The sequence below is a fragment of the Takifugu flavidus genome, chromosome 2, assembly GCF_003711565.1.
Source record: "Takifugu flavidus isolate HTHZ2018 chromosome 2, ASM371156v2, whole genome shotgun sequence".
NCBI classification, from domain to species: Eukaryota; Metazoa; Chordata; class Actinopteri; order Tetraodontiformes; family Tetraodontidae; genus Takifugu; species Takifugu flavidus.
Window position 1 is genome coordinate 18,467,763 of NC_079521.1, and position 17,897 is coordinate 18,485,659.

Genomic DNA, 17,897 nt, shown 5'->3' on the forward strand with positions numbered 1-17,897 from the left:
CTGACGTTGCCTGAGTGCTCCTGAGCTTCCTGTTCCTCTCATCCCTAATCTGAGTACAAGGCTTCCCAGTGTGGGAGGGAGGACACGACCACTTCATCTAAGAGATAACAGGAAGCTTGAGCAAGAGAAGGAATTGTTTAAAAGCTGTAACCGAATCATTTGCTTGTCCGGATTTAAACTCTGACTGGATGATGCTGTTTTATCAGCAGCTCTCCTGGATACGGGAATTCTAACACAATGCAAATTTAAACGGGACTCAAGATACATGAGGCTGAACTCCTACATTTGCAGTTCACTGATTAAAACTTCTGATTGCATCACGAGTGCATCCTGTGGATCATGTGGGTATTTGGGGTTTTAGGGCGGGATTAGACTCTGCTTCCTGTGACAGTTTTTGAAGTAAGTTCCTGTTCTTCAGAACACAGACAGAACTCCCCTGCATTCACAGATAACCACACTCTCACACACTCTCACACACTCTCACACACACACACACACACACACACACAATATTCCACGTGTGTGTTTAATTCAGTCAAGCATTCATGAAGTGTTCTAATTAAAGGCCAAGGTTTTATCCAGACCTGTCATGTGAAGAGCACATGACTGACTCCCCCTTGTCAACACCACCGAGACCATAATGATCTAAAATTTTAAACTTTGATTTATGTCGTTTTCACATTTATCACCTGTGTCGCCATCAGATCGACGGGTCCTGGCCTTTTCTAGGACCCAGGACATTTTCATTTTAACAGCTAATAACTTTAAACTGGTCCTGTGAATCAATTTGATTTAACTAATTATAGTATAAAATTCTGGTAAGAATCTGTTTGAGGAAGGCGTGATCATATTTTCCGAAGAATACAGAATACATAGAAAGACATTTGCTGACGTTCAGGGTATTCAGCTGCTGTATTGTTGGTCTTCCTTTATTCAGATGTGGAACACAAGATCCAAAGAAGAACAAGATGAGATGAAAGAGTCCATTTGATGAGTGACTTGTGTGATTGGAGAAGCAGATGGGATTTCACACAGAATTATCTAATCATCATGCTTCAGACGGTCATCTCTCTTCCTGTCTGTTACACACTATCCTGGGGTTGTCCATCCGAGAGGTCCTTCATCTTTTTCTGGATTAGATCCTTCTTTTACTTTCATACTGTTGAGTTTTGTCATCATTACTTTGCTGGGGTGCCGGTCTGAAAAGGCCCGCAGTAGTTTCTGCTTTTTCTTTGCTCCAAGTCCTCGCTCGGTCTCAAGGGAACACTCTGTATTTTCCTGTTGTTTTCTTCAAATTATGCAAAAGGACGTCTGATGGTTTCGTCAGCGCACGGCTCCAAATCTGCCGCAGAAAAAGATTTTGCATCTTGTGCAGCCGAGTATTTTCCAAACCACAAAAGTTATTATTTGATATTCATTTCTACCTCAAAATCCTTCAAGTGTTTATTTGAATGAATTGAATGTACGCAAATGTTGAGAATATAATTTCCAATTATGATCTTTTTTCTTTTTCTTCTGAGGGTGAAGGCATTAAACCGCTGTTAGCGTTGAATGTTTCATCAATCAAGCATGAAAAAGTCAGTCAAGTATTGCAAAAAGCAGTTAGAGTAGCCGATGTGTGTCTGGCCAAAAGTGATCCGACATCGGCGGTTTGTTTTTGTTTCAGAAGGTTTTTATCATCAGAAGCCAACGCTAATTTGTTGAAATTGAATATGGAATGTAATTATATGGAAATTATAAACCATCATCATCACACATCTGCACATTTTAACAATCATCTTCAATAGGAATAAGACATTGGCTTTTTTTAGGTCAGTGAAAATGTTTTACTAGAAAATCAGTTTTTTAAAAACAACGATTACAGGGACAGTTCAACAGATAGTAAAACCTATCTGTCATACAGTGAGATGCCAGACTGCATCTGTTATCATAAACTCCCATTAAGATCTTAAGATCTGACAAAATGGCCAAAATGCTCACATAAGAAAGCTACAAAACAATAATAATAAAGAGATCCCGATAAACCAGCTGTAATTAAGGCACATTTCCAGTTTAGCACATCAAAGGTTGGCTCTCACATGTTACGCGAGTTGATTTTCAACTGTTAAAAAACAATTTCTCCTGTTTCATTTTAAGCCGCTTGACAGATGCGAGATACTGTGGTACGAAATCATAAACCGATGGTTATGCTGACGTCATGCTGCTCGCCCTTATGCAGCCGGACCCTTCAGCCATGGTGACGCGATGTCTGCAGCTCAGGCGGTGATGGGCACGTAGTCCCGGGAGCAGGCCGACCTCTGGGGGACGCTGTAGCTGCACAGGTCCTGGTAGATGTGTGCCAGCTGCTCCGCGGCGGCGCTGTCGGACACGTCCAGGCTCGGGTTGTTGCAGTAGGGCTGCGAGCGCCGCACGTTCACCGCCTCCAGCAGGTGCTGGCAGTTCAGCACGCTGATCTGTGGTGGGGGGCAGGTGGGGTCTTTGAGCGCTTTATTGGCAATGCAGAAGATCTGCGGCGTGACTGGCGGGTCTCACCTGCACAATGATCAGTTTGTTCTTGGCGCTGCTGAGATCTTGGAGCTCCTCTCCAAAACACAGCGTCACCGCGGGATCTGGAGCAGGAACCTGACCCTCCTGGTACAGCTGCAGAGCTGGAGGACGCAAAAGAAAACAAAAAGTCTAAGGCGATGTCGACCAAAACATTGCTTACGTGAGGCGTTCGGACTTCCGACCAACCACTCAAACGCACCTTGAAGAAACCTTCCTGTGTCAAAGATCTTCACAACAGCATCCCTCTCAAGTTTACAGGGGATGGGGCTGTACTGCTGCCCCACCTCCGTCAGCCCCATCCAGAAGACTCTGCTCTGGCACAGCCGTTTGATGAAGATGCCTTCCTGGTTGGCCCGCACCAGCACGCCTCTCTCCAGGTGGCCCAGGAGCTTGCGCGTGAAGTGGCGCTGGCGCTCATACTCGATGAGCTCGGCAGGGGGGAAGTGGACGCTCTGCATGCTGTCTGAGCTGTACAAGGCACCGCGGCTGAGGGGCTGCTGGGGGGAGATCCTGCAGCCTTCGGAATGGTTCACCACCGTGCTGTGCATCAGCTTCCCTCCGTAGTAAAAACTGATCATCAGTTGGTAGAGAGCTGCAAAGGATTTAACACAAAATCACGGTCAAAGTGAAGCAGAGGAAGACATCGCAGCCTCTGACTGAAGCTCTGAGACTACCTGGGGTGGACGTGGTCAGCGGCAAAGGATCCTGATGCAGAGGGAAAGCTGTGAAACACAAGAGGAAACATTCGAATGACCTTTCTGACACAGTGGACGCAATCGCGGTGTCACGACACGACTTTGCTTGATCATCAGAAATGCCCTTTCTCCAGCACGAGCTCACAAAACAAATAATCACTTGAGTCAGCAGAGTTTAATAGGATGTTAGTCAACTCTTCCACTGCAGCATTTACCATCTCCTCAACACCCGCGCTGACAGACACGCGCACACCGACCAAAGTTTCCACTGTGGCTGTAAACACAGCCTTTAAAGTTCACCGTATGGAAATGTGTACATCACACCTCACCAGCAGGTTCAGGCTCTCGTCTTACCGCTGATGCTGCTGTGGGACCAGTACTCTGGACTGGCCTGGATATTACAGCCGTCCTCCTGCAGAGAAATGTGGAAAGACGGTGACACAGAGGAAGAGGTCATGGGGCAGATGAGAGACGTGTTTGTGTGAGTGTTGGGGGCTTCGATCGATGGGAGGTCTTCTCACCTCTTTGATGAGCTCCTCCAGTTCTGCAGGGCTGCAGTCCATGTCTATGTCGCCACAGCTGGCGGTCGCCGCCATGGCCATCATGGTGCTTTTGCCATCTGAGGGGAGAGGAGGACAGGGGGGCTCGTTTAATGGACATTGGTGGGACAGTCGAGTCACCTGCTGGAGTGGAGCTGAAGATGAAACCAACTCACTCTTCTGCTCTTCCTCAGGCACGATGCGGTAGACTTTGTAAGGTTCAGAAATGTCGAGCTGTGAGCGCTCGGTCACCTCCTCGAAGTCAGGGCTTTTATTCAGAGCACAGCGAAGTCGGGTCTTCCAGGTGGCAGGTTCAGCCTTGTCCCCCTCCTTGAACTTGCCTTTAAAAACAGCCCAGGCCTGTGAAGGAAAGAATAAATTCGAATTCCAGGCATCCCAGTTATCTTTTGCCTTTGAGACTGATGTCAAACCTTAAAAATGGACGCGTCCACCTCCTGGTTGTAGTCCTGTTTGCCGGCGTGTTTCCACGGGATTCGGAACAGAGTACGAGACTCATCCTCCCACTGCAGCCCCGCGTACTGCCCGCTCTGGATCTGCTCCATCAGCCACTGTTTCAGTCTCCGACCTCCCGTGTTCGTCATCTTAACCCAGGAAAAACCACCCAAGTGCCTGAACAGCAGAGGACCAAGGGAGCACCAAGTGGATTTAATCCCGCGTGAAGATCTCAGCACGATGACCAACTTTCCCTTTTAGTAATAGAAAATCGTGTTGCCACTTACGGTAAACAGCTGCGCTCTTTGCCCCCGGTGGCTCAGATTTATTCCCTCCGTGCGCGTCTCTCCACCCATCAACTTTGTTGCGCTCCGCGTTGTGAATGAATTAGCGGGCGGCTGATTTGACAGCGCTTGATCCGCGTCGACCAATCAGGAGCTCCGAGCCTCGGGGAACCAGCCCATTCCGGAAGTGTTCTTCTAACTGCGGGCATTTACAAGAAATGGCCTGACATATCCAATGGTTGTTAAAGTGCTGCCCACGCCATTTAAAAAAAAGAGAAAAAAGAACGCTTGACGACGGAGCGACGAGCAAACGTGGAGAGTCACAAGTTGCCTTGTGCTGCGGGGGATTTCTGCGCTGCAGACGGAGGTGTGGGCCCCCTTCACGCCCACTCACAAGTGGTGTGAAACCTCCAAAACGCGCCTTGCGATCACAATACGGGGTTTTGGTGTGAAGAATGGTTATTTCCACTCCAACTCTGTTTGTTCACAAAAAAAACAACCACATTATATTTGAACATTAATTCGCCCCAGAGTCAGATGATTGTTGTGCTTATGAATCATGGCAATATTTATTTTTTAAAGGAACAAAATGTTCAATAAATGTCAGATTGTAAGACTGGTGGATCATGCAACATCTGATCAATGTATCCTCATCCACAAAAAATGATAACAAATAGTGATTCTTAATGATTTCCGCTGAATTCGTGGTACAGAAATTAGGATTTTCTTGTTAAATGTCACATTTCCACCGAGCTAAACACGATTGTCCTTATTGATAAAATACCAAATAAACTCTTACAGATATATATGGAAAATGAATCAATGGGGCTGTTGATTTCTCCTCAGATGTAAGACGTGAGTCAACATGCTTCAGACCCAACCAGCAACATAAGGAAGCTTTCATATTTCACTAAACTATACTTTCACTTTTCCCCAGTCACATGAACTCTGATTTGGAATCCTTTTTTATTTTTTCTTTATGTTGCTTATCTTGAATTTCATGCTTCCCAAGAAGTCTTTTGGTAACAATGTAAATTGTAAAGTTTTAAATATGCTGAAATTATGATTCTTATTTCAGTGAAACGTGAAAAGGTTTTACAGTAAATCTCTTAGCATTTTATTTTACTGCCTGCCTGAGTTGATTTTATTTTTATTAAAAAAAACACTGAAATTACCGGTACTACTATTATTTGTTGGGAGTTACTCTTACCTGCATCCAATTCTATTTTCAATGTTTATCCAAGCACAAATGACACTAGTGTTAATAATATAATTCTAAAAATGTTTCCATGTCTAATCACTGCATTTATTTTATTTATTAACTTGTAAATTATAGTAAATATTGACACGTACAACCTAAAATCACCTTTGCCTTAATAAGATTTCAGGGGACATCATTTTCACCTTTAAGCTTTTATTAATATGCTGATATGTTAACAGTGAACACGGCCAAAAATTTGTGGAAGACTTAAAAGAACATTTGGCAGGTTTATTTAAAGCTTTGTTGTTGGCAACAACATACATGAACCAGTGTGGAAGAACCAGTATCAGGTACAGAAATGGGCCTGACTCTGGTTTCAGTTGCTGCGCAGCGACAGAGCCAAAAGAAAGAACTTCCTTCCTGGAACTGCTCACCAGTAGTCACCGTTCAAGTCAGTCTGGATTGCTGACTCCAGGTTGTTCTGCAGAAATTCCTCCAACCATCTGCTTATCTTCTACTCATTCAAGCTCAGAAGCCATAACAAGTTTGGTTTTAGTGTTTTATTCTTAGTAGCAAGTAAATATCTGTCAAGAACAGGCGAGTTTAGAAGTTAATATTGATTAATCAGATGAAGGAACTGACTTCAGACCAGTACACCACAGACACACTGATCCTCCAAGGCTGCATTCATTCCGACATCCGCAGGGCGACAGCGCTGAACATTGCCGAGGTAAAGAGTCCGTGTGGGAGTGCTGTTGGCTCGTGGTGGCTGAGGTGCTGAGGTGCTGAGAGTAAGGCGTTGGTGGGCTTTAGCCTGCGGTGGCTGTTCCCAGTTAAAGATTATGGCTGATTACCAAGGTGGAAAACAACTTCTGCTATGTGCAAAGTAAAGAACCAAAACGCTCTGGGGACATTATTTCATCCTCATAAGTACCCAAAGGCCTTAGAGTTAAACTTGGGCAGAGTTAGGGATGAAACAATTACAGCAGGACTGGAGCAGAGGCCCGGGTCTCAGATGCTGCTCTCAGGATCATCGCGGCTGGACGACTGAACGCCTGGACTGATGCGCCGCTGCTCTGCTCTTCTGCCGTGGCTCTCCTGCTGCTCCAAGTACTGGCTCAGCAGCGCCCCCACCTGCTCCTCGTCGTTAAAGGGACTGGGACGGAAAGTGGAGTGCAACCAAGCTCGGTACTGAGAAGACAGAGCAAAAACTCCAGGTGAGCAAATGGCAGAACGTTTAACATGCTTCTGTCGGTGGAGGCGAGCTTCTCTGTTCCAACTACAGCTCTGACATCGTTGACAAGTCACCTCAGACTCAGGAGATCCTACTCACATTTTCTGTCTGAATATGAGAAACAAATAGAAGAAGAAAAACACAACAAAATCCTCGGCGCTCACGCACAATCATTCAGGATATGAAACCTTTTCTCAAAAAAGAAAATCAGTTGAGGACACCGGCAGCTACTAATTTGTGGGGAATTCTTGGTTTAAAGCAGAAAGTTTATGTGAAATGGTGTCGTTTGTGAGCCATAATGACTCAGAAAACAAGCAGATAAATAAAATAACCAGATTGAATGATGGGTAAAGATGAGTGTGCGAAGTATTTATGCAATGTCTTACTCTAATAATACCGTACATTCATCTTCCTAGAAAAACAGCGCCGACTGCTGATGCCATCTCTGGAAATTAAAGCAAAATAAAAATACCCGATGTTAATTTCTAAATATCGATATTGGAAAGTCTAGTTTTAGTCAATGTGCATATTTTTAGAAAACAAAGAGACACGAAAAACAAAAGAAAAGGACAGTATTTGAATGTTTAGAGACAGAAAAAAACGTATCTGAAATGGCATCACAACTGTGACTATCTGGCTTATTAATGAATAATCAGGGATTTAATCAGTGGTTTGGAGTGGAGACAGGTGGGAAAACTACAAACAAAGAAATTCCATTTCCCTTTAAATCCTCGAAAACAATGCAAGGCCCACAAACAATACATTTTTTTACAGTCATGATATGTTGCAAGACGCTGACAGTAATGCTTAACACGTGATGAGCAGTACCAAGCTAATGCAATCACAGCAAACCCCCTGCAGTTCCCCTTCCCTGCTCCGCGGCTGGCTTACAGCCACTACAGCACAATCACAGGCTGCGGCTGCCATCCCATTGATATACCACCCAATAAAAAATTTAGGAACTGTTTTTAAACGCGTAACACAGATTTACACACGTAAACGCAAACAAAGACAAAGGTCCTTAATTTTGGTTTAAAATATGATGAGAACCCCGAATGCCTCAAACATCCTTGAAACATATTTTAATTATTTATTTAAGAATTAGATGGCAGTCACTTGTATCCTATTTATTTAGTTTAAATGAGTAAAATGAGAATAATTGGCTAAAAGAGAGCAGACTGGTCTAAAACAGGAAGTTTAAACCACTGTTTCCTATAAGTAGTGATTTTCTTTGATATGAACGTTAACAGAGCGTTTTTTTAGGAGAGTTGAGTTGCTGCCCCTCTGTCTTTAAGAGGATAACCTCTAAAATATCAAAGATCTTGTAAAGTTGAGCAGAAGTCAGGAGGATCAGTTTTATCTGATGAGATGTTTTCTTGATGTCCGTATTCACACGTGAGACGTGCTGTGAGAAGTGCCGCTAACAGCTGGAGTCATATGAAGATGACATTCTAGTGCTGATCCGAGTCTGTGGGAGCCGTCAACCCTCCAGGGATCTTCTGTGATATCAGGTAAACCAGAGGTTCTCTGGGAAAAGCACGACTGGTTTTCCAGAAACTTAATACTCTGCCTCAATGTCTCTAAAAGATGAATAAGAGGTTAAACTAACTAATATCAGGGAGAGTGTTTGGCACCACATAATAATGGACGCTTCCAGAAATCACCAACAAACTAGAAGAACCGTCTAAAAACCAAAACAATGTTCTGACAGTGGTGTGGACATCACAGGCCTCGGGTGAGCGTGTGCGTGGGTGTTTACCTCCGACAGTTGTGTGGTCTGATACTCCTGCAGCTGCTGCTGGAAGCCGTAGTTGGGGCCCACAAACGAGCGGACGGCCTTGACGGCAGACAGGCACTCGTCCCATCTGTAGTGTGTGACGGTCATCAGGTAGGCCACCACCATGGTTGTGCTCCGAGAGACGCCCGCCAGGCTGCAGCAAAGCAACACTGTGATTTCCACAAGGTCGACGGTTCCAAACGGACAGGCGGCGCATTTCTACTCAGCCTTTTCTTTGTTTTTTTAACTTTGAACAAATGCGACGACCATGAAACCTACCAGTGGACAAGGCAAGTTCCGCCATTCAGGCGACATTCGTGGATGAAGCTAATGCACTCTTTAAAATGCTGCAGTCTAGAAAGAAAAGAAGTAGTGTTATTATCATTATCATCATCATTATTATTATTATTATATTTGACTAAGGCTGCACAGGTTTGACATCACAGAGCAAAAGTCAGGGAAATAGGTTCCCTTAGCTGGCCAGAAAAGGTTACACATTCCAGGATATGAAAAAGAACACTTGAACTGAAACCCCATCACAAAACTCAACTCAGAGTTTCAGGTAGGCTGCAGGAACCCACACAGCTTGATAATATTCAGATTTTGACTGTGGAAACTTGGAGAAGTGGCTCATCAGTCTGGCCCGTAGTTTTGATGGGTTTGCATTCGTTCTGGAGGTTGTAGACGTGCCAATTAATCATTTTCTCTAAATGCCTTCGGCCGTGCAATCGTGTGACTAAAAGTCCTGGTCGGCTCAAATGGAGTCTGTGGTAAACCAGAGCAGACTACAGAGGCAGATAAGGGAAGTTTCTGACCCTGGCGGTGCAAAAAAACAAGCCTCCAACATTTACTGATTCAGCTTTAACATTTCAAACAAATCTGACAAGTGTGCACAAATTAACCCCCCCCAAGGAACTTCATTTAGATGAGAGCAAAAAACAAATTTGCCTTAAATTCAGAAGCACACAGCGGTGCAACTGCCCCAAAAATACATGAGCTGTTCACCGTCAGGAAAGGCTGCTGGTGCTTTGCATAATCACAAAGTGCACGGCTGCGAGCAGCGTCTCCTGAGGAGCAGATGCTGGTTACTCAATACCAGACAGACTAACAGACGGGGGCCAAAATAGACTGACAGCCACTTGTCTTTTTTCCTCCTTCCTGGGATCCAAACTCCTTCACAAAAGATGCCTCCTCAGCACTTCCTACCACTGAGGTTTCCGGCCATCTTGTTTAATATGCAGAAAATTACCTTGTGACAGATTTGAGGTTATAAACAGCTGCATTCAGGGTTTAACAAAAAAATCCCAAACCCCCCCGAGCCGTTGAACTGGCACCAGTGGGGGGGAAATCATGGGCGTTTCTGTGAAACATTCTGACATGATCCCACGATGTGCACTCAGTCAGTCGTTATCACACTTGTTAGTGTGCTTCGGTTTGGGATGCAAACGGCTTTACACCTTCACGGTCAATGCACGCTCGCCCGAAAAGAGAGAGGATTGAAATATAGATAGAAGTCCGTTCGTGCAGAGGCGCTGAAATCGCCGATCCAACGGCGGCAGACGCGTGAAGGTGATGAAAGACGGCGGCTTAATTTACTGCTGACAGACAAACTTCCATCCTAACCGATTTCCATCCCAACAGATTTCAGGAAGTTGTACAGTTGCTTCATTTGCAGCGTGAGAAAGATGGTCACCGCCGTCAACAGACATGGGGGCGGGGCCTGCGCTCGCGGCCACAAGGGCCCCCCTGCTGTTGGCGAGTACGGTGGGGAGTCGGTTGGCCTCATCATCATCCTCCTCCTCCTCCTCCTCCTGTCGGGGATTGTGACAGTGTGGCTTTATTAAGAGCAGGAGGCCACCAGCCAGAGGTCTTTTTTAAGTTTCCTTCCTGTGCTGCCTGAGGGAAGGACAGTGATTGTGAAAGTAAAGGTCAACTCCTCCGAAAACTCATCCAGCCAAACAACATTCAATCAATGCTCACTCACATGAGTTCTATTTATGGCAAATACAAAAGTAACTGCGCTTCGTTCCGCTCACTCACACTTGGTCAAAAATCAAGCTCTCCGCCACATTTAAATTAAAAACACAAGAGGTGTAAATTAAATGCACACTTTTATCCCCGTCAAGTGAATAAAGCATCTCTTAAAGTGTGTGTTTGCACAAATACTGGACCCGTGTCCTCTGCTTGGCTCGGGTCGACTGTTGGGAACGCCCACGTCGACGCACTGACGTCAGCGTGAAGGCAGCATAACGATGCTCCTAAAGTCTTCACATGCACTCGCTGGCTTCATCGGGCCCCCTCCTGCTTTCAGAGCTGCCTTAATTCATTGTTTCACACTTTCAGCAAGGATTTGGAAACAGTCCTCGGAGGTTAGGGTCCATATCGACACGACACATCGATGACGCGGATCTCACTTTCCGCTGGAGCCACAAAGAGCTCCAGTGGGCTGAGATCTGCTGAGTGTGGGGGCCACTGGAGCACAGTGGAGCTTTGTGACATCGGGTCTCATCCTGCTGGAAGTAGCCGTCAGAAGGTGGCCCATCCCAGCTGCATGTGGGCGAAGGCAGGGTACTCATGGACTCATCGGCAGTCTGAGCGTCTGGGTCTGATCTCTAGCATCAACAAGCATTACTGTCCACACAACGCTGGATGATTTCTCTTCTTTGAACCATTCTTTGTAAATCTTACACATGGTTGGGTGTGGAAAATCCCAGTAGATCAGTAGTTTCTGAACTACTCAGACTGGCTGGGCTGGCACCAACAACCATGCGATGTTCAAAGGCACTTCAGTTCCCTTCCTGCCCCACTCTGATGCTCAGCTTGAAGTTGTCAGAGTAATAGAATTGTGACCATGGAACTGACAGATGACAAAAAGCAGTATTGCACCTAATAAAGTGTCCGGAGGGTGTAGACCCTTTTGTTGACGGCTTTATTCTCACATTTAGAGTTCGTTGCTGTGATTGAGGCTGGTGACACAAGCAGTCATTGCTCTCCAGCTCCGGAGTTCATGTGGAAACTGAGACCTTTTCATTCAAAAAAGGTGCATTTCCACTGCAGAAAGTTCGGGGTAACTTTACTGGGTGGGACCTGTCAGGAACGGCCATTTACAGGAACTTTTACAGGCGCTTCTCTTATTCATAGAATTCGCCACCATGTACACGAAAACACAATCTGGAAATGGCTCGACTGACTGCACTTGATTTGTATTTTATAAGTGCCACAACACAACATGTGCTGTTTATTTAGTATTTATTAACACACTGATGTGTAGCCAGACTCAGCTTGCAGCAATAGAGCAGAACCAAAAAAGAAGTGCACACTTAAGCTGTAGGACATCAGATTTTCTTAGAATATTACACTGCCTCAGCCTCTCCACTTCACCTCCTTCCTCATTCTTCTCTATGTTAGGATTTATTGCTTTTATGTTTCGCCTGGGTGACGAGACAGTGGAAAGTGTCGCTCAACGACTACGTGGCGAACAAAACTTGGGCCATGGCCAAGGGGTCCAACCCCACAGTGGAGACACGACCATTGAGAGGTTACGGTGAAGTTCCTGAATCCAGTATTCACCGGGAACTGTCGCAGTGGAAACGCACCCAAGGTTCCCTGAATGTAAACCCTGAATAAAAATAATCTGCATTCCTCCCAACAACAGCTGATCAGAAATGCGATGACACAAAATCACTGACTAACTGTCTGGGTTCAACATCAGCAACAACACAAAACCTCATGCTGCTGTGCAAATATTCCAAGAAATATGAAGTAGACAACAGTCCAAAAAGATGTAGGGCGTGTAGGGTAAGAGTCAAAGGTCATTAGATACAACGTGGGTGTATTTATGGAGATAATTAGGGTATAATTAGAATAATGGGAAAATCAATTAGAAAGGATCTCACAGAAAATGACCATTAAACTGAACAAATGTTACACAGTCTGATTTAATACATTTTTTCCCTCCAAAGCTGTTACAAAAAGCCTCCATACAACAGGCACGACACGTGTGTGCACGGAGCTGTCACGCCCTGGGCTCACGGTCCCGGGGTGTTGAAACTGTGCTTCGTGACTCACGGCAGCTTGAGAAATTCACAGATTCACAGAATTTGAGGCAAAGGCAGCAACGAGGCAGGTGTGTTTACTCACAGGTTTTGGCTGGAGGCATCGGCAGCGTGAATGCACAGGTACTTCATGCCCTGGAACACAGTAAAACACATGAACATGAGTCCTGCGTATGCATTTATTTGAACATGGACGACGATTGTATTTAACACGTCAGAAACAATCAACTCTGCTGTGGACCACGCCGAGCTGCCCTGGACAGCAAGTCTTCGTGACGCAGGTTCGGTTATATGGAGTTTGGAGGCCATGTTGACATTATTTGAACACTTTCTGTGAGGTGTTTTGATCTGACTGACGGGGTCAATAGATTAGATTAGATTAGATTCAACTTTATTGTTATTGCACATGTACAGGTACAGAGCAACAAAATGCAGTTTAGCATCTAACCAGAAGTGCAAAAGAAGCAGCAAGTGAGGATAATAACTTAATAAATACAGTATGTGCGGTTATTTTTAGATCAGCTCGGTACTCACGACAGTCAGTGCTGGTCTGTGTTTCAATGACTGTGGCTGAATGAAGTGAAATGCTTTGGATTTTTAATCATTTGACAAGCACTGAAAGTTGGTTTGTTTAGGTCCCGTCTCTGATGGGACAGTATCCGGTTTGTCAAATGAACTTTCTAAATGAGTTCAGCCTGACTTGCTCCATCTATAACTCATCACTGCCTCCAGCTGGCTGACAGGACACATTATTGCTTGTGCTGGTGACAAAATCCAAATACTTATATAGTCCAATATGGGCTATCCACTGACCTCAAACATAGGTTTAGCGTTGTTGTACACCGACAGGATGTGGGTGATGCCATTCTTGGAGAGACTTTCTTTGTTTTCTGCATCTGGGACAGAAAGAAAATGAAATTCTTCTGATCTACCTGCAATGTTATAGCATAGGTCTCCACAGAGGCACATTATTTGATACATTCGAGGCCGTGTTTGCTGTTTCTTTTCATGTGAACTAATTTTAGCCATTAGGCTCATGCACTGCCAGCAGCAGCAGCAGCAGCTATGGTTAAAACCCTGCAGATGCCACATCCAAGGGGAAGATGTTTCATCAGTGACCATGTCCATTATCATGTACTGTAAAGCCCTAAGCTAGTGAAACATACTGGTGGACTAAATCCCCCCCCCCACACCATTACACATTTACACTGAAGTGGAACACATTTGTCTTACCTCTGATATTCCCAAGGTAGAGCCCGTCCACAACCTGCGAAGCAGCATTCACAGACATGTCACGATTAAGTTAGGTGCTCATGACAGTTTGGCCTCAGAAACTTCACTTGACAGCAATGAACGTCCCACGTTAAGCCAGAATGGATTTAAAGCTCAGGGCTTAAGAGTCAAGTGCCAGCAAAGGAAACAATCCCTGCAGCCATACAAGGTTTGAAGCAATGATGCATGATGATCAGGTTGGGGTGAAGAGCAGGCCACCACTCAGGGCTTTTTACTGCTCACAAGTGTCTATTTGTGAGCGGACTTGGCTGCATTCAGCCGGGTGAATATGAAACAAACTGCAAACTATTGTTGTGTTGTTTCATGTCTGCAGAGACAGATTACCATTGTTTCATTTTAGCGCTGGATTCACCCGACTAAACCAACACTGTTGGCTCACTGTGATCTGCATATACAAATTTCTCCGCACTTGTGATATCCATGCTGACATTCTGTCCATATGCAGATGTCAGACATGCTTCTGAAGGCGAGGAGATGACGTTCTCACAGTCCATTATCACGCTGACTCTATATGTGACATAGAACCTGTGGGAAGAAGTAGTGTGTCTTCTCTCGGTGGTTACAGACTTCATTATATCTGGAATGTACTGTGCATGCGAAGTAACTTTGTTTGGCTGTAATAAGAATCTTCATTTTGAATCCTTGATTTCAACATTCCAGCGTATAGAGTTGGATTCTAAAACATGTGACGTATCCGACACCTCTGATAACTAGCTGGACGACAGGAAGGCAGGTGTTTGAAGCAGTTTTGAAAGTCTACCTTGTTCATGCCATTGCCCATGTTGACTGTGGATCAGCGGCTGGTGAAGACTTGGAGTGACTGACAGGATGCGCTAACATGGACTCTGACTCCAGCCCACCTGAACTACGTCGCCTCTGTCGTTAGATGGTTTTTCTCTTTAGCCACATTATTAAAGCCAGCAGACGTGCATTAAAAGAGCTCTAACAGCAAAATATCGCATGCGTTTAGCTCAAATGTCATCGCAGCTACAGCAGTTCCGCAACAGCTGACGTCAAACCGGCACATCCGGGAACTTCGCCGTCCTCCGCCCGCCTCCGGCCGGGGACGCTAACCGCCCGAATTCGACTATTTAATTCAAAAACGCGGTTTACAAGGAGACAAAAGCACCCGAAATCAGATTTATAAAAATGTCAACCCTAACAATGACTAAATGCAGTCGTTATTTCGATAACGTGGATGTAATAATATAAACTGGAACGAATCAACAGGTCAAGACTGACCGACCGTTTCCTCTATTCCTTAATTTAAATTTCATATATCCTGCATTAACGTGCCCGTTTTAGAAACGATCAGAGACCATTTTAGTGATTTGTGCTTCACATTCTTGAAATATGTTGTCACCGTTTTCAGCTGAAATATTCGGACCTAGTTCCTTCTGCGATGTCATAACCAGGAAGTATTTGCAAAACGAAAGCAACTACATTCCAATCCTGAGAGATTTTTAGATTTGTATCGCCAGAAAAAGGAGACGCCACAAAAAAGTCAAATTAGAATCGGTTTAAGAATGTTTATTCTTATGTCTATTATACACAACAACCATAGGAGGAAGAGAGCTTCCCAAAATGCAAAGATTGAGGTGACATAGACACACGATAAATATGGAAACGTTGGTTCTGTTGTATCTTTGAGTTGGTGGACTTCTCTTCAAGTATGTGTTAGGATCCTCTGAGTACTTTACTTTTTCCACTGCTTATTTTCGTAGTCCCATTTGGCTGAAATGCCCTGCACTGGATTAATTCTCATGTCCAACATTCTCTGGAGCTCCTTCTCTTTGTACTCTGGATCGAATGTGTGTGGAACAGGTCCATACACTGAAAAGATACACCAGCAAAACATCAGAAAGTGTCTCTCATGAGGAATTTCTGGTGCTAGAGCACCCTGATGAATTTTCTAGACTGATATCTATAATAGTTTCACCACTATACGGTACTGAATAGAAGACCTACCATATTTTCTCTGCCAGAGCACAACCAGGCCAGAGAAGCCAATCAAGAAGAACACTCCTCCAATCACTGTCTTCCACTCTGATGACTTCTGATTCATCTCAGCAAAGCTCTGTTTGAAGCTGATGCGGTACACTAAACACCAGAAACAAAATTACCGTTAACTTCAACCAACAGTTTGCAGAAGATCTATTTGAACAGCAAATATGAGCAGAACAGCTCCCAAAATAATGCAGCGCATTTAAGTCCTACATGCAATCTTTTCCTCATTTGAGAGTGCAGCCCAGGAGCCTCTCTCCTTCTCCTTCAGGGACTTCTGCTCTGGGCTCAGGGTCTGCACGTAGGATATATCTGGGAGAGGACTCTCCCGCCTGTCAAAGTAGGCAGGGAGAGTGTAGTCCTCCACCTTTGCAATGCCTGTAGACAACAGCATATAATGCTTCATTAGCGAGTTTACACTCTCCACAAATATTGACAATAACTGGTTGCTTTTAAAAAGGCTTATAATAGGTATCATAACCAAAGCTATATTTTTACCACCACCTCTCTTGTAAAAAGGGAAAAATTCATAAACACAATGTACTTACAATATTTCTAAATGACAAAAACTGATGGAATGGAGATGTGCTCCCATTAAAATGGTATAAGATTTATGATTTCAAATAAAACACACAAAATAAAAGCATTTACTACTGTCAGCATTTACGCAAACATGTTTACAAGACATCAGTTCATCTCATTCAGGTACAAAGGTTATATGTAAAGCCTCATTTTCCACCAAGAGAAAGAATCCCAAGGGAAATAAGGCAGATAATTTGTAAGTTAAAAGGAATATTATTGCTCAGTGATTTCGAGGGTTACTTTTTAACTAGCAAAAGTAAATGCATTTAATTCCAAACCCATTATAAAACCGAAGACATAAATGTATGTTAGATGATTGTACTGTATTTTTTTAATAAAAACATCAGGGGATACCGACCATGTCCTCCGCGTACACAGACAGATGTAGAAATGGCACGTTTGCCAATAAGGCTCAGGGCTCTGGTGGCAAGCATTCTGTGTAGAAAGTTAAATGACATACATGTAAATGCAACATCAAACTCTTTCATAACAAATTCATCTTGAGCTTCTGCTATTTCGAATGTAGCAGTTAAAATGTATGTCAATTACACGAATAAGGTTCAACTAGTTTGTACTTAAGAGGGTAGAGGATGGTTCAAGGGCAATTCAAAAATCCTTATATAGAATTTAATATTACATTACGACATGTGGTGCATTATGCTTTAAAATGTTCACACTACAGTGGTTTCGCGGAAACGGTGCCCAAGAGTATATTTGGGTCAAGCAGCGGCAAAGCACAAGCTAATATTAGCTTTAGCTACAAACACAAGGTCATGGAGGCTGCGGAACAAAGCGGTTTATTAGAGACGGTAACACACATTTCATTGCACACAACGCAATCTGTTTTCACATGAACGCACTGTAAAGCAACGTAGCACGAACACAAACTGTGCGAGACGTTTCCGTTCACGAACGTGACGCGAACGGTACACACTCGCTGCTATGCTAGCCGTCCGACATCCGAGCCACTTTGACAAAGTCACTCTCAAGCCCTTGCTTATTACAGTTCAAATATGAATGTATTTTTCGTCGTTCCCTAAACCCTGAAAAGGTACACTATTATAATGCGACTGACTCGTTAATTATTTCATAACTATTTATAACAAGAAAGATCCTAGTGATAAAATGTACAACCTACTGTCTTTTCGTTGATCACGTCCACCGATGGTATGAAAGGAAGTGGTTAAGACGAGACCGGAAAGGCGTAACTCAAACTCACCTGACTCATTTTAC

General features: G+C 44.2%; 3 protein-coding genes across 4 annotated transcripts; all 3 read right to left on the reverse strand.

The window, feature by feature from the left end:
• Nucleotides 1-1,802: 1,802 nt before the first annotated feature.
• irf8 (interferon regulatory factor 8) lies at nt 1,803-4,674 on the reverse strand. Its single transcript, XM_057018657.1, has 9 exons — nt 4,522-4,674; nt 4,213-4,411; nt 3,958-4,141; nt 3,764-3,861; nt 3,597-3,654; nt 3,222-3,269; nt 2,747-3,139; nt 2,533-2,648; nt 1,803-2,453 (listed from the first exon to the last, which is right to left on the reverse strand). Exons 2-9 carry the CDS (start codon nt 4,381-4,383, stop codon nt 2,256-2,258), a joined length of 1,266 nt encoding a protein of 421 aa, XP_056874637.1. The 5' UTR covers nt 4,384-4,411; nt 4,522-4,674; the 3' UTR covers nt 1,803-2,255.
• A 1,312-nt stretch (nt 4,675-5,986) lies between these two features.
• On the reverse strand, nt 5,987-15,102 carry dusp22a (dual specificity phosphatase 22a). The gene is made up of 7 exons (XM_057018707.1): nt 14,839-15,102; nt 14,019-14,052; nt 13,599-13,681; nt 12,871-12,920; nt 9,010-9,084; nt 8,713-8,884; nt 5,987-6,910 (listed from the first exon to the last, which is right to left on the reverse strand). Exons 1-7 carry the CDS (start codon nt 14,857-14,859, stop codon nt 6,731-6,733), a joined length of 615 nt encoding a protein of 204 aa, XP_056874687.1. The 5' UTR covers nt 14,860-15,102; the 3' UTR covers nt 5,987-6,730.
• A 491-nt stretch (nt 15,103-15,593) lies between these two features.
• Nucleotides 15,594-17,882, reverse strand: LOC130517113 (cytochrome c oxidase subunit 4 isoform 1, mitochondrial). 2 transcript variants are annotated; one of them, XM_057018754.1, is made up of 5 exons: nt 17,803-17,882; nt 17,023-17,099; nt 16,296-16,460; nt 16,047-16,178; nt 15,594-15,911 (listed from the first exon to the last, which is right to left on the reverse strand). In XM_057018754.1, the coding sequence occupies exons 2-5, from the start codon at nt 17,096-17,098 to the stop codon at nt 15,775-15,777; spliced, it is 510 nt and encodes a 169-aa protein (XP_056874734.1). In that variant the 5' UTR covers nt 17,099; nt 17,803-17,882; the 3' UTR covers nt 15,594-15,774. The 2 variants fall into 2 exon arrangements, with proteins under 2 accessions (XP_056874734.1, XP_056874740.1); XM_057018760.1 differs by having other exon boundaries at nt 17,799-17,875.
• Nucleotides 17,883-17,897: the final 15 nt, after the last annotated feature.